The sequence below is a fragment of the Hypanus sabinus genome, chromosome 1, assembly GCF_030144855.1.
Source record: "Hypanus sabinus isolate sHypSab1 chromosome 1, sHypSab1.hap1, whole genome shotgun sequence".
Taxonomy (NCBI): Eukaryota; Metazoa; Chordata; class Chondrichthyes; order Myliobatiformes; family Dasyatidae; genus Hypanus; species Hypanus sabinus.
In genome coordinates, this window is record NC_082706.1 from 22,920,580 (window position 1) to 22,944,498 (window position 23,919).

Consider the following 23,919-nt stretch of genomic DNA (forward strand, 5'->3'; position numbering starts at 1 on the left):
TTAACCCACAGAACTACCACTGTTTTTTTTTCTTTTCACAACATTCTCTGAAAACTCTAGAGATTGTTGTGTGCTATAATCCTAGGAGATCAGCAGTTTCTGAGATAATTCAAACCACCCCATCTGACACTGACAAACTTTGCATGGTCAAAGTCACTTAAATCACATTTATTCCCATTCTGATATTTAGTCTGAACAATAACTGAACCTCATGACCATGTCTGCATTGTTCTATGGATTAATGAGAAGGTGTACTAATAAACTGGCCACTAAGCGAACACCAGGAGCAAAGATATTCCTTGCTCCTCCAGCTTGATGGCCCCACACACAATCAATGGCGAAGACCTTCCACAATCCAGTAAAACGCATGGGGGGTTATTGATAATTTCATGGCCTAAGGTAGAAGAAGTCAATTTTAGAAAGCCTAGCACATTTATTTTTCAACATAGTCCCCTCTTACATTTACACACTTAGTCCAGTGGTCGTGGAGCATATGGATCATGGACCTCCAGAAAATGTCCACAGTAGGGGTGATTGATAAGTTCGTGGCCACGGGTAGAGGGAGATGGGTTATACAGCTCCCGTTACATGCACATGCAGTTCAACTTTTTGAGTGCTTATGCAGAAAGTTTGAAGTTAATAACTCATCTCCTTCTACCTCAGACTGCGAACTTATCAATCACCCCGATGAGTTATTAACTTCAAACTTAAAGTCCTGACGAAGGGTCTCGGCCTGAAACGTCGACAGTGCTTCTCCTTATAGATGCTGCCTGGCCTGCTGTGTTCCACCAGCATTTTGTGTGTGTTGTTTAGGTTTTCTAAAAGACTCTTTCTACCTTAGGCCACAAATCAATCACCCCTCATACTTCTGATAGAAATATCTGTGATTCCTGCTGAATTTGTTTGTTTTTCCATTACAGGATTCTTGAGCTGACCTTTAGAAGTCAAGCGCAAGGAGTAAGACGTAGGTTTCTTTACTGCCCAAGAAAGTGAGGAAGTATGAAAACCATCCTTTGCATTCTCCATCAATGTTTGGCCCTGGTGTTCCTCCACTGCACCTTGGAGCTACACTGTTTGGAACAGAAAAAAGCACAACCAATCCCCAGAATTCAACTGCGGCTGGCTGGCCGGAGGAAGAAAGGGAACGAGGGCCGAATTGAGGTCCACTACAATGGCGAGTGGGGCACTGTGTGTGACGATGATTTCTCCATTGCAACAGCGCATGTGATTTGCAAGGAGCTGGGCTTCATTCAAGCGGAAAGCTGGATGCCTAGCGCCAAGTATGGCCAAGGAAAAGGTAATCAGAGTTGCTATTCCACCATATCTATTGGAATGGAGGGTTTGAAGGTCTGTGGAAATCATTTGTCTGGTGCATTACATGCCATCACTTGTCAAGCCCTATGAGGCTGTTTCACTTTGACTAAGAATACGGTTCAAGTTCTCTCTCAAATGTGTTTTCCTGCCCAAACCTCCTTTGTGTAACTTCTATATACCTGTCAACCTTAGATGAGAATATACTCAATTGAGAACACATAGGTGTCTAAAGAATCCAAAAGTTTCCCAGTTCTCTGAAGGAAGAAATTCTTCCCCACCTCAGCTGATGCTTATCCTGTCCTGGGCTTCTCACCTATCTGCCTAGCCTTTTCATGATTTAATGATTCGATAAGGTTACTTCATTCTTCTAATCCCATTGGCTCATTTTCCTTGTTTCACATCATGGTCCATCTTCTCAATTCAGAGGCTTTGTTGTAAAACCTTCTCAAGGCAAGTATGCTTTATAAAAAGGCCAAAAATGGATGCTATTCTCCCTGTACGGATATCAAAGCTGTTTATATTCATTGGAAAATCTAAAATCTGAGCCCTTCCATTACACAATTGCGTTAACAACTCTGACAGTACAATTGCATCCAGACATAGGAAGTGTACTGGGAAAAGAGCATAATTCCTCAAAGTTTCTCGGCTTTAAATAAAAATCCAAGTCCAGCTGATGTGCACAGTATCGGTATATCAACCTGTGCTCCATCAGTAACTGTAGCCATTAATCCTAACTTGATTCACCAGGAAATAGGGATAGCTATTGAACCACACAAGTGGTTAATGTAGCTGAATAAAGAAGGGCTTGGGTTTCAATTTCAGGGATCATTGGGCAAGAAATGTCTGTAGATAGCTGAGGGAAGCTAAGCACTTCCTAAACTTGTCCATAAACACAAGTGGATTTGCACAACCTGTGAAACTGAACTGACAGGCTGCCCTCAGACTGCCGTTGCCTCTCGCAGGGAACTAATAATTTATTGTTGCCCACAGGCCGTGTTTGGATGGATAATATCCGATGTACTGGAGCCGAGACCACCCTTGCTGCTTGCAATTTCAATGGCTGGGGGGTCACTGACTGCAAGCACTCAGAAGATGTCGGAGTAGTGTGCAACGAAAAGAGAATACCTGGCTTCAAATTCACCAACACTTTTATCAATGATATAGAGGTGAGAAAATTGCTGTGTGTTCCCTGTCGTTCTGTTGGATGGTAACTGCAGTGTCTGTACATTTGTAGAGGAATTTTGGATTCCTTAGTTGAGTAGGCTCTGAGTTTAGCAGACTTCTAAACATAGATGAAATTGCTTATGTCATTTGATACTCCCTGCTACAACTGAGTTATTGATTTTCAGAGGTATACAGATGGATTGGGGTGCAGACTCATAGAAACAAATCTTCTGTAGTCCAAACAGTCAAGGTCTAAAGGCCATTTCACTGAAAAATCTCTCTCACTCATTTTAGGAGGTCCTAATGCCTTTCATGGCCAATGATTTACTCCTAATGACAGTCAGGTTTCACACAGAAACCTCTCAAATACTGAACAAGGGAGGTTCTGCAGGTGTTGGAAATCTAGAGTAACACACACAAAATGGTGGAGAAACTTAGCAGGTCAGGCAGCATCTACAGGAAAGAATAAGCAGTTGATGTTTCAGGCCAGTGAAGGGTCTCAGCCCAAAACATCGAGTATCAAATACTGCATATTGTTTGTTAGGTTCCCGTGGGATAAATATTGTCGAAAACATCCCGAACTCCCTGTGGTTTCACATATTCATATTGTGAGATCTTTTCCATGTGTTTAAGAGAGCAGGTGGAGCCTTGGCTAATATCTTACTTGAGAGATGACACACCCAAAAATTGTGGGACTCACACACAGTTGCACCGAGAGCATCAGTCAGATGTTATGCGTTCAAGCCTCTGGAATGGGATTTGAAACCTTAATGAGAAGGCAGACAGTTCCAGGGATGAAAATAGAGGTGAGAAGGTGAAAGGTTATACCAGTAAAGTGATACCAGGGTTTAGGTTTGAAAGCCAAACTTGGCTTTGTCGGGCTGGAGCTAGAATGCTGTGCATTGTAGGTATTGTAGTGGATAGGAATATAGCTCAAAAGCAACATCTCTAAATTGTGTACAGTTTTTCAATTGGGGTAATTTTCTGTATTCCAGAACTTTGCAGTGTTCAGACATTTTTTATGTATTATTGGTCGCGTGACTCATCAGATGATTGATCAGATCTACCTGAGTGGACAGTTTATCTATCACCCCATCTGGAAAGCAAGATGGTTAAACACAGCAGGTACAAGACAAAAGGGAAAGCAGTCCATGGCCCCAGTGTAGCCTGTGTTGGTTTTAATGCTTCATTCAAGCCTCCTTGCTACATTTTCATCTCACTCTCTCCATATATTCTTCAGGTCCATTCTCCTGCAGCGTACATCCAGATTGACCTCTGAAAAACATGTCTCTCCTTGTTCACTCATTCACCTACTTCATGTCCTTCACTCCCATCACCCTCTGGGTAACATTTCTCCTGAATTCTCTGCTGGATTTAGGAGCAACTACCTTTCCTTGATTCAAACTCTTTCAGATTCAGATTCAGGTATATTTATCCAATGTACATGGAAACATATGGTGAAATATGTCATTTGTGTTAACAACTACTGCACCTAAGGATGTGCTGGAACTGCTCTCAAATATTGCCATACATTCTAGCACCAACATAGCATGCCCACAATGATATAAAAATAATTTTTTTTACGCATTTTTGCTCCATTTTCCTAACTAAACTTTAACAATCTGAATTTCCTCTTGTGAATTTTCTCACAGTAGTGTGAGATTCCTCTGTCTCTACCTTTTGTGGGAACAAGCCCTACATATCCTGGCCTGAAGAATTCCTTAAATTTCAGACTTTAATCCAGTCTTTCTTCATATGAAAGTCCTGCCATCCCAGGAATCAATCTGGTGAACCTTCTCTGTACTCCCTCTATGGCAAGAATGTCTTTCCTCAGATTAGGGGACCAAAACTGCACACAATATTTTAGGTGAGATCTCACCAAGGCCTTGTACAACTGCAGTAGAACCTCCCTTCTCCTGTACTCAAATCCTTTTGCTATGAATGCCAACATACCATTTGCCTTCTTCACCACCTGCTGTACCTGCATGCCCACCTTCAATGACTGGTGTATAATGACACCCAGGTCTCGTTGCATCTCCCCTTTTCCTAATCGGCCATCGTTTAGATAATAATCTGTTTTCTTGTTCTTGCAACCAAAGGGGATAACCTCACATTTATCCACATTAAATTGCATCTGCCATGAATTTTCCCACTCACCTAACCTATCCAAGTCACCCTGCATCCTCTTAGCATCCTCCTCACAGCTAACACCGCCGCCCAGCTTCGTGTCATCCACAAACTTGGAGATGCTGCATTTAATTCCCTCGTCTAAATCATTAATATATATTGTAAACAACAGGGGTCCCAGCACTGGCCTTGCGGTACCCCACTAGTCACTGCCTGCCATTCTGAAAAGGTCCCGTTTACTCCCACTCTTTACTTCCTGTCTGCCAACCAACTCTCTATCCACATCAATACCATACCCCCAATACCGTGTGCTTTAAGGTTGCACACTAATCTCCTGTGTGGGACCTTGTCAAAAGTCTTTTGAAAATCTAAATATACTACATCCACTGGCTCTTCCCCATCCACTCTACTAGTTACATCTTCAAAAAATTCTTTAAGATTCGTCAGACATGATTTTCCTTTCACAAGTCCATGCTGACTTTGTCCAATGATTTCACCTCTTTCCAAATGTGCTGTTATCACATCTTTGATAACCGACTCTAGCATTTTCCCCACCACCGATGTCAGACTAACCGGTCTATAATTCCCCGGTTTCTCTCTCCCTCCTTTTTTAAAAAGTGGGGTTACATTCGCCACCCTCCAATCCTCAGGAACTAATCCAGAATCTAAGGAGTTTTGAAAAATTGTCACCAATGCATCCACTATTTCTTGGGCTACTTCCTTAAGCACTCTGGGATGCAGACCATCTGGCCCTGGGGATTTATCTGCCTTTAACCCCTTCAATTTACCTAACACCACTTCCCTACTAACATGTATTTCCCTCAGTTCCTCCATCTCACTAGACCCTCGGTCCCTTACTATTTCCAGAAGATTATTTATGTCCTCCTTAGTGAAAACAGAACCAAAGTAGTTATTCAATTGGTCTGCCATGTCTTTGTTCCCTATGATCAATTCGCCTGTTTCTGACTGTAAGGGACCTACATTTGTCTTGACCAATCTTTTTCTTTTCACATATCTATAAAAGCTTTTACAGTCAGTTTTTATGTTCCCTGCCAGCTTTCTCTCATAATCTTATTTCCCTTTCTTAATTAAGCCCTTTGTCCTCCTCTGCTGGTTTCTGAATTTCTCCCAGTCCTCAGGTGTGCCACTTTTTTTTAGCTACTTTATATGTTTCTTCTTTGGACTTGATGCTATCCCTAATTTCCCTTGTCAGCCACGAGTGCACTACCTTCCCTGGTTTATTCTTTTGCCAAGCTGGGATGAACAATTGTTGTAGTTCATCCATGCTATCTTTAAATGCTTGCCATTGCATATCGACCGTCAACTCTTTAAGTATTATTTGCCAGTCTATCTTAGCTAATTCACGTCTCATACCTTCAAAGTTACCCTTCTTTAAGTTCAGAACCTTTGTTTCTGAATTAACTATGCCACTGTCCATCTTAATGAAGAATTCCACCATATTATGGTCACTCTTTCCAAAGGGGCCTCACACGACAAGATTGCTAACTAACCCTTCCTCATTGCTCAATACCCCATCTAGAATGGCCTGCTCTCTAGTTGGTTCCTTGACATGTTGGTTCAGAAAACCATCCCGCATACATTCCAAGAAATCCTCTTCCTCAGCACCTTACCAATTTGGTTCACCTAATCTATATGTAGATTGAAGTCACCCATTATAACTACTGTTCCTTTATTGCACGCATTTCTAATTTCCTGTTTAATGCCATCCCCAACCTCATTACTACTGTTAGGTGGCCTGTGCACCCAATACTTGCCTCAACTTTTGAAACTTTCTCCTTTGAAAGGAACTTACCCGGCCTTACCTCACATGGAGTGAAGCTCGTCCTCAGCCTCTTCTCATCGAAGCCTCTCAAGTCAAAGCCTCAAATCTCCACTCCATTACTGGCCCACTCACTCATAAATAAATGTAGTTCAATTATACTTTGGGATTAACGTGTCTTCAACTGAATTATGTAAGGAGCTTCTGGTTTTTTAAATGCCACTGTGAATTGTTTCACAATCTAGTCACATGGTTGTTATAAATCTATTTCTGATTTGACGGTGGAGAGAATTGCAATTGTTTCCTTCACTGGGAGTGGTAGTGCAAAAATTGCAGAACTAAGATTGATCAACAAACAATATGCTGAGGAACTACTCAGCGGGTCAAGCAGCGTCTTTGGGAGGATGGGAAGTGCTGGGTAAGAATCAATGTTTTGCATCAAAACACTTCGTCGGGACACGAAATGTCAACAGTCTCTTTCCACTGATAGATGCTGCTCGACCCACTGAGTTTCTTCAGCAGATTGATTGTTGCTCCTGATTTGAGCAACTGCAGTTAAAAAAAAAGTTTGGCATGAATTGTCACATGTACGTCAAAATATCGTCAGATAGGAAGAGTGTTTGTGTCAATGTCCAACATAATCTGAGGACGTGCTGGGGGCATGGTCATGTCACTATGCATTCAGCGCCAATGCAACATGCCCACAACTTACTAACTCTAACCCACATTTCTTCGAAATATGGGAGTTAATCGGAGCACTCAGAGAAAAACCCTCATGGTCATGGAGAGAATTGACATTCTCCTTACAGATAGCAGTGAGAATTGAAGCCTGATCATAATAGCTAGCGCTGTGAAGAGTTAAGCTACTGTACCACCTCCCCTGTGCTCTTGTACCACTGCTCTATGCTACCATGCCACCCCTCTTGTGTCTCCTAAGACAGATCAGTTTTTCCTATGGGAGTGAATCAAAACAAGGCAAGTAGATGTGCACTTGAAGACCATGTTCTGCAAGGACATGAACCTGGCTCCTTGGTCTAGAAAGCTCTTTTTTGACCAGCACTGACACAGTGTGTGAAGTGGCATCGTCCTGTATGGTAAATTGCAGGCCAGTGAGGTTTAGGCATTGACTTTATGGGCTGTGTGAAAGGCAGAATGAATTGAGGGGCAGAATGGCTTCCTCAGATTTGTGGTTTTTCGGATGTGGTTTCCCTTCTTTAACATTGGCTACAGATCATACTCCTGCTCTTGGCTTCATTGCTCCCAACGTTCCCGCTCTCCTGCCAGCATATCAGACAGAGCCATCGACCACCCCATTTCCACCAAGATTTGCAAAAATAACATCTTTGACAATTGCTGGATTAGTTCCACTGAACTCCAAAACAATTTTACTTTAACCATTTTTGTTTTTTTTTAATTACTTTTTCATGATAATTTTGAGTAAACGTACATTAATGTGCCTCAGAGAAAAACCACTTGCAAGGCAGCTGTGGCCAGACTGCATTCCTTCCAAGTTATCTGGTTTATGGAGAGATCTGTTGTTTTCATTCCATTTCCTCCTAGTACTTAAAATTGCCTGGGAACTGAGATATTGGCATAATTGACGATTGACCTCATGACATTGGACTATTTTGTCCAATCTTTTGTCCAAGATTCTTTGCACGGATCTTTTGCCAAGTGAACGTTAGGGCATGTGTGTCAATGTATACCTGTATATCAGAGTGAAGTCAATAAGGAATACAAGAGGAAGAGGGCTTTCTAGACCTTTGTTCTTGTAACTGTGTCGAATAATGGACTGGATTTAATGGGATTCTATGAATTAATGCTGGAGCAGATCTTTTAGGTTGCCCAGTGTTGTTGGAAAAGCCAGCATTTATTGTCCGTTCATAACTGCCCCTTGAGAAGGTTATGTTGAGTTACTACCTTGAACTTCTGCAGACTTTCTGTTGTTGGTGCTTCCACAAGGCTGCTGGGGACATACAGTAGTTCCAGGACAGTGAAGGACTGATGATACATTTCCAAGTCAAGGTGTGACTAGGAGTGGAACCTGCAGGTGATGGTAGTAGTAGAGGCTGTGGATTTTGGGCTTGCTTATGGACAGATATGTCAGAGTACTACAGTGATCTCTGTACACTGTTGATGGAGTGTGGTTTAAGTATGGTAATTGAACATAGAACAGTACAGCACAGAAGGCCCTTTTGTCCACAATGTTGTGCCGACCATTTAACCTACTCCAAATCAGCCTAATACTTCTCTCCTGCATACTTTCCTCTCATGTTAGCTGTAATACAAATATTAGCTGTCAGTAAAGCAGGCTGGTTTGTCCAGGACATTGTCAATGCTCATAAATGGGACGACTCCTCTCCATCACACAGCAAAAAAAACTATGCATACTGGAAATCTGAAATTAAAGTAGAAAATAGTGAAAATTAAAGCAATTAAAATGAAGACAATACACACAAAATGCTGGTGGAACACAGAAGGTCAGGCAGCATCTATAGGGAGAAGCACTGTCAACTTTTCGGGCCGAGACCCTTCGTCATGACTAACCGAAAGGAAAGATAGTAAGAGATTTGAAAGTAGTGGGGGGAGGGGGAAATGTAAAATGATAGGAGAAGACCGGAGGGGGTGGGATGAAGCTAAGAGTTGGAAAGGTGATTGGCGAAAGTGATACAGAGCTGGAGAAGGGAAAGGATCATGGGACGGGAGGCCTCGGGAGAAAGAAAGGTGGGGAAGCATCATGGGGAGATGGAGAACAGGCAAACAACTGAATATGTCAGGGATGGGGTAAGAAGGGGAGGAGGGGCATTAACGGAACTTAGGGAAGTCAATGTTCATGCCATCAGGTTGGAGGCTACCCAGCCGGTATATAAAGTGTTGTTCCTCCAACCTGAGTTTGGATTCAGTTTGACAGTAGAGGAGGCCATGGATAGACATATCAGAATGGGAATGGGACGTGGTATTAAAATGTGTGGCCACTGGGAGATCCTGCTTTCTCTGGCGGACCAAGCGTAGGCGTTCAGCGAAACGGTCTCCCAGTCTGCGTTCAATGAAACGGTCTCCCAGTCTGCGAATGAAGGCTGAAAAATGAAGAGAGGGATTGAAATATTGAGGTGAATGCAGAGGGTGAGCACCGGCTACCTGCCATTTGATCACTGATGGGATTGCTCTGTGGCCGGAGAAGGGAGACTGCCTTTTGATTGCTGGAGGATTGTTCTGCTATCAGAGAGAGGAGAGACCACACTGAGCCTGGAGAATGCAACCCAGGTTTTCTGTGATTTGGATATGGACTTGCAGTATAGACTTTTCTTCAGACTTACAGTTTTTTTTATATTTTGTGTTTTTCACTTGATGGGGGAGCGGTTTGGGGGGGTTGATGTGTCTGTTCCATTTTTGTTTCTTTTATGCAGCGAGGAGAGATTTATGAGGTTGATGACCGTGCTGCTGTTCTTTTCTTTCTTGATTTTGTGGCTATCTGGAGAAGAAGAATTTCAGAGTTGAGTGCTTTAATAAAAAAGAACCTTTGAGCCTTTAAATGAACCTTTGAAATACTCAACATTTCCAATCTGCTAAATACTCTGTTTCACTCTTAGGTATAGGTGTTGAAAGGATTCTGCCAGCACATATTAAATGTCTGAACCTGTGGCTCCAGTTGTACTGAGCAGGAGTACTCAGTTAGTTTATACAGCAGGTCTAGTTATATTTTGTGTGCAAACACTGATGGTAGAAGCAAGTCCTTTTGCAGTAATTCTGGAATAGAAATTTGCCTTTTGCTATAAGCGGTAAAAATGTAGGCCATGTGAGAGTTGAACCTTGCTGAATTTTTCTTCTGTCTGGCACACTCACCTTTCTCCTAGGCCTATGTGTTTTGCGAAGAGAAAAGGCTGGAAGCCCTCAAATTGTCGGGCAACATTTGTGGTAAAAGAAGAAGGGTCTTGGGTCTGAAACCCTTCGTCACAACTGTGAGAGGGATATGAACAAGTTAGTTATAGCAGAGACGTGTGAGGGCAGTTGGGCAAGTGGGATACATCTCTGACAGTGTGAGAACAAATGACATGATGTAGCAGATTGTGCCTGCCTGTGTTATGTGTTGCAAATAGCAGAGTGTGCAATATGCCCAGAAGACCAGGCTGTACTAGTACAGAAAGAAAATGGAACCAAAATCAGAGATGAATGATGTCAAAAATGGCCAAGTTGTTTCTTAAGAGCCACGCAGCCCAAGAACAGGCCCTTTGGCCTGAGTGGCCCATGTTGACCAAGATTCCCAACTGAGCTGGTTCCACTTGCCTGCATTTGACCCATAACCGTCTGAAAGACTGGTTCCCAACCATTTTTATGCCATGGTCACTTACCATTAACTGAGGGGTCTGTGGGGGAGGTGGGAACCCCTGCTCTAAAACCTTCATATCTAGCTATCTGTTCAAATACTTCTTAAATGTTGTTATTGTAGCTGTGTCAACCATTTCCTCTGGCAGCTCAGTCCATATACTGACCTCCCTTTGGGTGAAAAGGATATTTCTCAGGTTACTCTGCTCTCATTTTAAACCTTGCCTCTCTGGTTCTTGATTTTCCTGCCCTGGGAACCCTGATAAACTGTAAAAGGAAGAGACTTTCCTTCTCCAATTTGCCTTACTCCCTTTCTGCTGCACTCACATTTCCAGTACTCATCCAGATGCAGAGATTCCGGAGTTGAGCTTGCTGGAACTTTGCCCTGCGATCCAGATGGAATCCACTCCAGGTTTTTCAGATTCCCACATCTATCAATTCAATGAAGTTTTAAAAACTGGGATAATTTTTCTTGTCAGGTGTGAATATGCCTCCCAAATGTGGGCAAAGTAGATTGCGATCAGTGTGCGCTCGTTGAGCCAGTGAACTCTGTTTCTGATCACGTACCTTGCCTGTTGACTGCATTGAAGATGTGGTGGGGGAGGTGACTCTCACGGGAAAATGTCAGGTCCATGTCTGCACGGTGTTTCAGGCACTACCCCCTGTCATCTCCGCACAGATGTGTCTGAAGCTGCCGAGAAACAGCAACAGGCTTACCACTGGACCCAGAGGTGCAGTTTGAACAGAAAGAGGTATTTGTTCTGACCACCATGTGAGCAGTGAGCTCATGGGGGCTGGCAGCTCTCAGTTTTCAAAAGGAATGATTGAAAGGAAATCTTAGGATGGGGCCTTCCCTTCTTTGCATTAATACAGGCAAATCCCCGTTGGGCTTCAGTAGGCTGGAAATGCAAGAACCAGTATTCATTCTGTATATTCTACTAAAAAAGTGATGGTCCTTCACTAAGAACCCTCACCATCTGGGACTTGCCCTCTTCTCATTACTACCGTAGTGGAGGAGGTACAGGAGCCTGAAGAACCACATTCAGTACTTTGGAAACAGCCTCTTAAACTCTGCCATCAGATTTCTGGAACAGTCCACAAACATGGCCAAGTTATTCCTTCTTTTTTTGTAATACTTAATAATTTTTGTAACCTATCATGATTTAATTCTTTACACTGTACCGCTGCCACACAACAACCAATTTTATGTCATCTAATTCAGTGATAGTAAATCTGATTCTAATCCTCAGCTCTCCCGTGTCTCAGATTGCCACAACACAGCATGATGGGACTGTTTACTATGCAGAAGGCATCACGTGAATGAAAGTTGTTGTTGCTTCTCCTCTTGCTTTACACTTTGCTTCGGTTGCCCCCCGACTGTGCGCTGACGCTCTCTGATTCCGCTTGACTTGCTGCAGTTCCTGGTGTGTGCTTGGACATTCTGAGACGGTCTGGAGCATCAGAGATGGGGGGAAGCAGATCATGGGTGGAGGCTCAGTAGGAATGCGGCAGTCAATTCACATCCTTCCCTATCCCTCCTTCTTACCTACCAGGTGCATTGACTGTAACAGGCACGGCAGTTAGTGTAATGCTATTGATGAGAGATGAATTTAAAGTCCTGGTTAGTATTTAAGACAATTTAAATTCTGTTCGTGATCACGAATATTGAAAAAAATTGCCAATTAGTTTTAGCAATGATTACCACAGAACTCAATAGCCAGATTGTTGTGTAAAGTGATAGGTTTTTGATTAGATAGGTTGTCATGGATTAGACGGGAGAATGGAGTTGAGAGGGAATATGTGATCCTAGTGGACCAGACTTGATGGGCTGAATGGCCCAGTTCTGCCTCTATATCTTATGATCAAAACACTCCCAATTATATGTACCTGCACCATTCATCTTACTTACTCAATGGGACTGTCAGATGGACGTGTTGGTCAGCAAGGACAAGTTAGGCCTGTTTCCCTGCTGTACTGCTCTATGACTCTGTAGTTCTGTATGCCAGTCCTTCATTGTGTCGATGTTTCCAACTTATTGCATTCTTAATTATTTCTTACTTATTCTTGACCTGCAGTTATCTTCTTAAATGTGAAATTCGTCTGTTCAGCTGTGAGTAATCACTTTGGTTTCTATGTGGTTGCTAGAGATTTCTGCAACTATAGTCTCCTGTCAAGATCGAGCCGAATAAAATTTTTCCATTCACAAGGTTGAACAGAAGCTGCTACCAGAGAGAATCTGAGCCTTTGTCTCTGAGCGGCTCCCACATCTGTTTGCAGCTTTCCCTGTTTGTGAAATAACATTTGCTTCTTCAGATTAAGTCTTCTCTCTCCTGACTGTCCTTTCAAAAGAGGAAGAAAAGTGGATTTGTGGAGTGGGGGGAGCAAGAAATTGCAGAGGCAGGATTTTTGAAGGGGCTGCAATACATGAATACCTCTGCCCTCCTTGTGACCTTTGGAAAGCTTATGCCAAAACATATGCTCTATCTGTCACCGGCAAAGCAGCTCATCATCCATGACATGCTTATATTACTCATCAAGGGCCCTTTGACAATTTGTCTTCAATCGGTAACTTCTACCAGCTGAACAGGCACAGGCAGCAAGGATATCTACAGGTTGTGTGTGCCTCTTCTTCCCTACCCCTGTATTTCGAAGATGGCTCTTCACAACTTTCTCAGAGGTGTTTCGGAATGGGTAATCAATGCTGGCCAATGATCTCCTTGTTATACGGATGACTGAGAGGTGAACGTTTGAGAAGGAGACAGATTCAGATACTGACTCCAATTCAGATTTATTTCTCCCTCGAGCAGTGATATGTATCGGTTGTGTTAACAACCAACACAACCTAGGGATGTGCCAGGGGCAAGAGTCAACACACATTCCAGTGCCAACATAGCATACTCACAGTGCTCGGCAGAACAACACAGAAAACAACAGGCAACAAAATGAAAACAGCAATTTCCCAAGCTATAGTTCTATCCACTTCCTTGGAGGCTGGAAAATGTGTGAACTGTCAGACGGTTCAACTTCTCCCACCATATATGATGGACGCAGATCCTCTCCAGTGTACCCACTCTAAAGATTAGCTTTATCAGAATCAGAATCAGGTTTATTATCACTGGCATGTGACGTGAAATTTGTTAACTTAGCAGCAGCAGTTCAATGCAATACATAATCTAGCAGAGAGAGAAAAAATGATAATAATAAATAAACAAGTAAATCAATTACATATATTGAACAGGTTTTCAAAGATGTGCAAATACTGTATATTAAAAAAAGTGAGATAGTGTCCAAAGCTTCGATGTCCATTTAGGAATCGGATGGCAGAGGGAAGAAGCTGTTCCTGAATTGCTGAGTGTGTGCCTTCAGGCTTCTGTATCTCCTACCTGATGGTAACAGTGAGAAAAGGGCATGCCCTGGGTGCTGGAGGCCCTTAATAATGGGTGCTGCCTTTCTGAGACACTGCTCCCTGAAGATGTCCTGGGTACTTTATTGACTATTACCCAAGATGGAACTGACTAGATTCACAACCTTCTGCGGCTTCTTTCAGTCCTGTGCAGTCGTCCCTCCATATTAGACAGCGTGCAGCCCGTCAGAATGCTCTCCACAGTACAACTATAGAAGTTTTTGAGTGTATCTGTTGACATGCCAAATCTCTTCAAACTCCTGAAAAGTATAGCTGCTGTCTTGTATTGTCACACGTATTTCTGAATAGCAAAACATGCAGTGAGCTGTGCAGTTTTGCGTCAACGACCAACATTGTTCATTGGAATAAGCTGGGGGCAGTCCACAGGTGTTACCGGGATTCTCGCGCCAGCGTAGCATGCTCAGAACTTACTAATCCAAGCCCTAACCACACATCTTTCGAATGTGGGAGGAAGCCCACAAGGGTGTGAGGAGAATGGACAAATTTCTTGCAGACAGTGGCAGGAATTGAAGTCCAATCGGTGATTGCTGGCACTGCAAACCAATTGCACTAACTGCTGCGCTACTGTGCTGCCCCAGTGTTGTATCAACTTTCTTTGTATACATTCTAGGTACTCATATGGGCTGCATTTGGCCAATAATGTTCCTGCAAAGTGCCTTGAGAATTCACATAACCTCATTAAATTTGCTTGTGTGGCTGTGATTTATTGTAGCTTTGTGGATCTCAAATTAAATTTGAAGAGTTGTATGTTTATTAAATTTTTCATTTAATTGATCCAACATGAAGAAAGTTCAGATTAAACCAAGTCTACGTAATACAATCAGGAATCATTCCAATGAACATCTGTTTCCCATTTTAAGGAGTCCAGTCGGTTCCTGGAATCACTGCCAGTTAAATTTTATACACTTCCAATATTGCCTTCCAGCTGAGGATTGCCACATGATTAAACTGTCATCTAGGCTGGTATTTTCTGGGAGGAGATTCCTTTTGTAAGGATGGTTAGTATGGGAAACAGCTTCTTCCCTTAGGCCATTAGGCTTCTGAACTGTCCCATCACATTCAAAGTGTCACTGGTTAATCTGTACAATATTTAATATATGCACTTTATTTATGCATAATGCATCTGTAGATTTCATGCTTATTTTCATAAATTATTATGTGTTTTATGCATACCACAGTGCTTTACACCATAGTTTAGAGAAACATCTTGTTTGATGCAAATAGTTAAATGACAATAAACTTGACTTGAGACAATAACATAACTATCATCTTGATTGGGTCACAAAAATTCAGCAGCAGCACAGTGCATTATACAAGGTTTTTTTTATAACTGTAGAGTGTTAAGCTGCATGATTCCCAACTGAGTTTAACACATCTGTACATTGAGTAAATAGAATACTTTTTGATAAATGTTAGCACATTGAATATATAACCAGATGGGTACAGAGAATAAAGTGCTGTTCCCCTAGAAACTTTCAAATACAACCGTGTATGATAAAGCTGAACTCTTGATGTCTTACCTGTGACATCTTGTAGCATCTTGTCTAAGCTATGTGTGCTTTGTGCTGTGACTGTTGGTACTGTTGTACCAACTGTTACTGTTACCAAGTACTGTTGGTACTTGGTAACGCTGCCTTGATTGGTTGTATTCAAGGCATCCATGTATCGTTGAATGCCAACTAAATTTAAATTGAAAAAGGAATGAGAAAGCGTGAAAGCATACACCACCAGGATCAAAGACAGCTTCTATCCCTTTTTTGTCAGATTCTTGAACAGACTTCTCTGATGCTGAAGATTAATTCTTGATCTTCCAGCATTGGACTACCTCTGTAGCTGCAATATTCTATTTTGCATTGTTTTGCTTTTTATTTATGGCATAATCTGACTGAATGGAATGAAACAGGAGCTTATCAGTTTATGTTGGTACGTGTGACAATACAAATACCAATGTTCTCTTCAGTGTTAACACTCTACAGAGGACAAAAGAGATGGTTATTGACTTCAGGTGGGCGCGGAGCGACCACTCCCTGCTGAACATCGACGGCTCCTCGGTAGGGATCGTAAAGAGCACCAAATTTCTTGGTGTTTCACCTGGTCTCTCAACACCAGCTCCATAGCAAAGAAAGCCCAGCAGCGTCTCTACTTTTTGCGAAGGCTGAGGAAAGTCGATCTCCCACCCCACATCCTCATCACATTCTACAGGGGTTGTATTGAGAGCATCCTGAGCAGCTGCATCACTGCCTGGTTCGGAAATTGCACCATCTCGGATCGCAAGACCCTGCAGCGGATAGTGAAGTCAACTGAGAAGATCATCGGGGTCTCTCTTCCCGCCATCACGGACATTTACACTACACGCTGCATCCACAAAGGAAACAGCATTATAAAGGACCCCATGCACCCGTCATACAATCTCTTCTCCCTCCTGCCGTCTGGGAAAAGGCTCCAAAGCATTCGGGCTCTTACGACCAGACTATATAACAGTTTATTTCCCCCAAGCCATCAGACTCCTCAATACCCGAAGCCTGGACTGACACCTTGCCCTACTGTCCTGTTTATTATTTATTGTAATGCCAGTACTGTTACTGTGCACTTTATGCAGTCCAGCGTAGGTCTGTAGTCTAGTGTAGCTTTCTCTGTGTTTTTTTTAATTACATAGTTCAGTCTAGTTTTTGTACTGTGTCATATAACACCATGGTCCTGAAAAACATTGTCTCATTTTTACTATGCACTGTACCAGCAGTTATGGTCGAAATGACAATAAAAATGGACTTGACGACTTGTCTTGAAGTTACATTGTGGGCTGGCATGGCACTGTTGAGGCAGAAGGCACAATGGCTCAGTTAGTGGAGTTGTTGTTTCATAGGTTCAGTCCTGAGCTCCACTGCTGTCTGTTCAAGGCTCCAAGTAAGTTACATGTAATCAAAGTACTTACATGTCACCATCTACAACCCTGAGATTCATTTCTTTGTGGCGTACTCAATAAACCCATACTAGAATAATAACCATGAAATGAAAGACTGCATCAAATGGGAATTCAACTGGTGTGCAAACAAACTGTGCAAATACAAAAAGAAGTAAATAATAATAATACCAGTAAGAAAGTAGTAAATGTCAAGAACATGAGATGTAGAGATTTTGAAGGTGAGTCCATAGGCTTTAGGAACTTTTCAGCAGCAAGCCAATTGAACTTATCCCCTTTGGATCAAGAGTGTGATGGTTGAGGGATAATAACTGTTCCTGAACCTGGTGATGTGAGTCCTGAGGCTCCTGTCCTTTTTCCCTTTCAAGAACATTGGTGTTTCCATACCAGGCTGTGATGCAGCCAGTCAATATAGTCTCCGCCACACGTTTAAAGAAGTTTGTCAAAGTTTTAAATGTCATGCCAAATCTTCACAAACTCCTAAGGAAGTAGAGGCGATCCTGTGCTATCTTTGTAATTGTACTTAAGTGCTGGCCCAGGATAGGTCTCTGAAATGACAACACTGATGAATATAAAGTTGTTGACTCTCTCACCTCTGATCCTCCAATGAGCACTGGCTCATGGACCTCTGGTTTCCTCCTTATAAAGTCAATAATCTGCTTCTTTGTCATGCTGACATTGAATAAGAGGTTGTTGTTGTGGCACTACTCAGCCTGATTTTCAATCGTCCTCCTGTATGCTGATTCATCACCATCCTTGTTTCGGTCTATGACAGTGGTGTCATCAGTAAACTTGAAAATGGCATTGGAGTTGTGCTTAGCCATGCAGTCATAATGGAAAAGTGAGTAGAGCAGGGTGCTAAGCTCGCAGCCTTTTGGTGCACCTATGTTGATGGAGATTGTAGAGGAGATGTGGCCAATCTAAACCGATTGGGGGCTGCAAGTGAGGAAATTGATGATCCAATTGCACAAGGAGGTATTGCCAAAGTCTTGAAGCTCATTGATTAGTTCTGACGGGATGATGGTACTGAGCTATACAGTCGGCCCTCCTTATCTACGGATTCCACATGTGTGGATTCAACCAACCGCGGATCAGGAAAACCCGGAAGTTCTCTCTCCAGCACTCGTTGCTTGAGCATGTACAGACTTTTTTCTTGTCATTATTCCCTAAACAATACAGTATAACAACTATTTACATAGCATTTACATTGTATTAGGTATTATAAGTAATCTAGAAATGACTTAAAAGTGCAGGCAGTCCCCGGGTTATGAATGAGTTCCATTCCTGAGTCTGTCTTTAAGTCGGATTTGAAGTCGAAACAGGTACATCCAGTATTATTTAGCGTCAGTTAATCAAACGTTTGTCTTAGTATATAGTACATATTTTACTTTTCTATGCATATAAAACACTTAAGAAACATGCGTATTTCAATAATTATACCACTACATTGTTTAGTAATAATTGTAGCTTTCATCGGGGCAGGGCTTTCACATGCTCCATTAAAATTGTTCTGATCGTTGATCGATGTAGCCTAACACTTTTCCAATGACACCACTTTCCGATCACTTTATTACTTCCACCTTATTTTCAATCGCAATCGTGATTATTTTCATGAACAGAAACACTGCGGATTCGGAGCTACGCCGGGTCCTAATGTCCACCGCTCTGAACATGTTAAATAAAGTCTGGGGTTCTGCTGGGTCCTAAAGACCACCACTCTGATTCAGGTTAAAGAGGGGACTTGAGCATCTGCATTTTTTGGTATCTACAGGGGTCTTGGAACCAGTCCCCTCGGATAAGGAGGGCCAACTGTAGTCGATAAAGAACATCCTCATGTATGCATCTTCGCTATCCAGATATTCCAGGGTTGAGTGAAGATCCAGTGAGGTGGCATCTGTTGTGTCGGGTCTGTGTAGTGCTTGCTACGACTGCATGTGCTTCCTCCAGGTATTCTGCTTTCCTCTCCCGTCTCTGGGTGCAGGTTAGCTACTGTAATAAACGTCTAGGTGAGCAGTAGAATCAGGAGAGTACCGAAGGAAATGTGAAGAATATAAATTATGGTGCAAAAACAAATCATACTCCTAGAGAACCTCAGCTGGTCAGTCAGCATTTGTCTGCATAGGATTACTGAGATTAATGTAAACGGTGATTGATGGACTTTGTGGACTCAGTAGGCCAAGGGCCTGTTTCTCTGCTTTATGCCTCTATAACACAGTAGCACTATTAGCAAACAAGATAAAATCTGCAGATGCTGTAAATCCAAGTAGCACACACAAAATGCTGAAGGAACTCAACAGGCCAGTCAGCATCTATGGAAAAGAGTAAACAGTTGACTTTTCGGGCCAAGACCCTTCAGCAGGAGTATATTTTGGTGTGCTAACAAACTATTAGCATTTGTTCCCCTAGTCTAGGGATAGGAAACAGTCCCAGCAGCTCAGATTAACTTTATTTGTCACACATACATCGAAACATGCAGTGGAATGCATTGTTTTTGCATCTAATCAGATCAGTCAGCACTGTGTCAGGTGGCCCACAAGTATCATCACACTTCTGGTGTCAACGTAGCATGCCTGCAACTCACTAACCTGAACCTGGACGTGTTTGGAATATGGGCGGAAACTGGTGCGCCCAGAGGAACTGAAACAGTCACAGAGAGAATAGATAAACTCCTTACAAACAGCAATGGGAATTGAACCCCGATCTTACAGCCAGCACTGTAAGGCATGGCCCTAACTGCAATGCCGTTGTACCACCTTACTGTATGCTCGTCAGTTGTTGGGTTAATGGGTCAATAAATTGCTCGTCATGTGAATCTGTAGGAGGGAAATGAGAATGAAGAGAAAATTTTAGATAAAATAGAGCAAGTATTAATAGGTGCTTGATGGTTGGTGTGGAATCAGTGGGCGAAAGGATATGTTTCCATGCTGTGTGACGTTGACACACAGGCTTGTGGAGAGTACTGGATAATAAGGTACTCTTCTCATGTTGTAATCAAGTGGAAGAGTGCTGTTTTCATCCTTGAGTTTAACAGAAAAGGCTTTGTGGCAATCCTCTGTAACAGAATTTGGGACTCTGGCAATATCAGGACAGCTACTCATGTTTGGAAAGTGAGAAGAAACTGGAACACTTGGAGGAAACCCTGTGTGGTCATCGGGAGAATGTGCTAACCCCTCACAGACATCTCCAGAGGTCAGGGTTGTCCAGACTGTCATACCAACTCTAGAATGTGTTTGCATTTCGAATAGCAGTACTCATTGCAGGAGCGATATCTCTCTTCCTCACTAGAGATAAAGCCTGTCTGAGTTGTCGAAGAGTTGGGTTGGACAGTCGTTTCTGATGGACTCTAGATCATGGTTGCTTTGCTATTGCCTAGGTGGTGGGTTGTGGGGGAGGGGGGGGTGGATGCTTTTACTGGAGCAAGTGGGGGAGGGGGAGGGATAATGCTTTTGTTGCTGCTTGTGTGTGGGAGGGGGTTGGGGGTTGCTAATTTTTTCTGTCATTCATTCTTTGAGTTCTCTTTCTGTTTTGTGGATGAATGCAAAGAGTAAGAATTTCAGATTGTATACCTTCTCTGATATTAAGTTGAACCATTGAACCATTGTGTTTCTACCTATTACAACCACTGGCGTTCAGGGCTGCAATGAAGGTCCTCCATCTCTGGCAGTGATCAGGGCTTCCTTCATCATGTCAGTAGCTTCCTCTTGGTTTTCACTACTGTCCGTCATGCAAGTCCCAGGTGGAGACTCAGGAATACCATCCCACTCAGATGTAGAAGGTTTCTTCATTGCTGTTTCCATAAAAAATTAGTTTTACCAGTCAGGGCCGTTAGCCCTGAAGTGATCCCCTGAACCTGGAGGACTGGTGGACCACTCTTAGTCTGGCCTCTACTCTTTGAACCTGTTTGGCATGGGTGACCCTACCAAAAGCCAATGCACAAAGTCTTGACTCCAGCCAACATCGCTCTCTGGGTCATTGAGGCACACAAGCCTCCAAATCACGACACGTTTGTGGTCCTCTTGGAGTATTGAACCATTAGTGTATGGAGAACTATTCCAGTAGTAGAAAAAAAGGATGATGATTGATGTAACTTGTACATGTTGGACAGTCACAATGAATCGGAGATTTACATTTTCCCTGTGTAGATCAATTGTGTGGTTCCATTATATAATTGACATGAGGGGCTGAGCAGAATATGTCCTTCAGGAATAAGACTTTTCTTGCTTAATTGTGCAATTTTTGTTTGTTTTATGTCCCAGCTGTAGTAGTAGATGAAGGTGAACCTTAGTCAAACTGCCACAATGTACAAAATAAAGCTTCCAGCCCAAACAGTACAGCATCATGCAAAGTGTTGGTGCTTTTTGTAATACGGCAAAAAGCAAGCACCGTGAATACTACCAATTCTTTCAAAAACATGATCATGTTATGGATGAGATAGATGAAAAGGGATTTTTATTGCACATAGTTTTCCAGAAAGGAAGAAGTGGCATATCAGGAGAAATATAATAACTGTGGCTAAACCCTGAGATAAGATGTTTGTAGGATTAACTTAAGCTTCAATCAGATTTACTGTCAGTGACATGTCATGAAATTTGCTGGTTTGCAGCAGTAGTACCATGCAATACATAAAAGTTATTATAAGTAACAATGAGCAGAAACTAAGGTAGCATTCATGGTCCATTCAGAAATCTGATGGCAGAGGGGAAGAAGCTGTTCCTAAATTTTTGAGTGTGTGCTTTCAAGCTCTTCATCTCCTCCCTGTTGGTAACAATAAGAAGAGGAGATGTTCTGTTTGGTGAATTCCTTAATGACGGATGCTGCCTTTTTCGGGCATCGGCTATTGGAAGTGTCCTCAAGAAATGCCCCTTCTCAGTTCCAGAGTTCAATAGAATGCTAAATGGTAATTTCATCGTCCAGAGGAATCTGTGGATTGGAGATCAGTTACTGAACTCTGTGAATATGGTACAGAAAAGTTTGGAGAAAAATGTGGTACTGCAGAGTCTGTGGAATGCAAACAGAATTGAATTTCAAGCAAGTATTTGATATTGACTAGGCAATAGAGACAGTACCCAAGTTGATGGAGACAGAATTAGTAACACCATACAGTGAAAGTCCAGAACTTTTAACAAGTTGAAGCAAAGGAAAGAACTGCCTGAAAAGGAGATGTTAACACTATGGACTAATAGAGATAGCTTACCATTGTCATGGAATCCAGGGACACTTAACAATAGTTTGCTAGAAAGCAAGGCAAAACCAAAGCAAGGTTAAGCAACCAAGCAGATGAAGTCTGTTAGGAAGAACAACAAAGGGTTTTATGTATGTGAACTAGGTGAAGAAACTGGGGATGTAAGTGGTTTGTATGAGCTGGTTCATTTCCCGAGGAATTGTGAATGGAATTGACTGTTGTACTATCATGGGTGAGTATCTTCATTTCTGACCTTATGATGGAAGGAAGATCACTGACGAAGAGGCTGAATCAGAATCAGAATCAGACTCTAATCGCCAAGTACCTGTGCACATACAAGGAATTTACTTCCGGCAGATGTTGTCTCTCTGCTCACAACAATAATAATGAAAAATATAAATGAAAATATAGATTATACATACAAGTAGTGCAATCCAAGTAATAGTTAGCCGACAGTTAACCAGCAATTAACTGTTCAGCAAAGTGACTGCAGTAGGGAAAAAACTTCTCCAGTGCCTATTAGTCTTAGTCTGGAGGGATCTGAAGCGCCTACCAGATGGAAGCAGTTCAAACAGTCCGTGCGCAGGATGGAAGGAGTCCTTTATGATGTTCCCCGCCCTCTTCTTCAACCTGGAAGAGCACAGGTCCACAATAGAGGGCAGGGAGGCTCCAATGATGTGCTCGGCAGTCCTCACTGTGCGCTGTAGTCTGGTTCTATCCTGCTTGGTGGCGGCTCCAAACCACACAGTGATGGAGCTAGGACAATATGAGGAACTCCAACTATGCTGATCTAGGGCAGGGATGATTGATTTGTGAAAACCACAACCATTTTACTTTGTGCAACTTCTGAGTCTTTGATCATTTAATTGTTTCTCTTGATGTCCATCAGCTTCAGTTTTACCAGGACTAGTGAGGCCACACCTGGAGTATTGCATGCAGTTCTGGTCTCCTTACTTGAGGAAAGATATACTGGCTTTGGAAGCAGTGTAGAGGCAGTTCACCAACTTGATTCCAGAGATGAGGGGGTCAGCCTATGAGGAGAGTCTGAGTTGCCTGGGACTGTTCTCTTTGGAATTTAGAAGAATGAGAGGAAATCTTATAGAAACGTATAAAATTATGAAATTGTGAGGCAGGAAAGTTGTTTCCACTGGTAGGTGAGAATAGAACTAGGGAACATAGCTTTAAGATTTGGGGAGTAGATTTAGGATGGAGATGAGGAGGAACTGCTTTTCCCAGAGGGTGGTGAATCTGTGGAATTCTTTGCCCAATGGAGCAGTGGAGGCTACCTCAGTAAGTATATTTAAGACAAGGTTGGATAGATTTTTGCATAGTAGGTGAATTAAAGGATGTGGGGTAAAGGGAGGTAGGTAGAGATGGCCAGATCAGCCATGATCTTATTAAATGGAGCAGACTAGATGGGCCAGATGGCCTACTTCTGCTCTTATTTCTTATGTTCTTATATTTATGTTCACAGAATGACTTGGAGTCTATAATTGGGGCTTGACAGCACTGTTGATGGTATCTTTTCATATATTGCTATATTGCTGTGATGCTGCTGTAAAATGTTTTTCATTGCATCTGTGCATACATATAACCATATAACAATCACAGCACCGAAACAATCCATCTTGGCCCTTCTAGTCTGTGCCGAACGCTTACTCACAACTAGTCCCACATACCTGCTC

At 42.5% G+C, this 23,919-nt stretch overlaps 1 protein-coding gene across 4 annotated transcripts in view; it reads left to right on the forward strand.

The window, feature by feature from the left end:
- LOC132391895 (lysyl oxidase homolog 2-like) overlaps nt 1-23,919 on the forward strand; it is a 185,102-nt gene that overhangs the window by 37,725 nt on the left and 123,458 nt on the right. For all 4 annotated transcript variants that reach the window (XR_009511378.1, XM_059965647.1, XM_059965657.1 and 1 more), the window contains exons 2-3: nt 921-1,297; nt 2,305-2,480. Coding sequence is in view for 3 of the 4 variants with exons in the window: in XM_059965647.1 (XP_059821630.1) it covers nt 1,000-1,297; nt 2,305-2,480 (474 nt within the window). In the remaining variant the exon portion in view is untranslated. The remainder of the gene's footprint in view (nt 1-920; nt 1,298-2,304; nt 2,481-23,919) is intronic.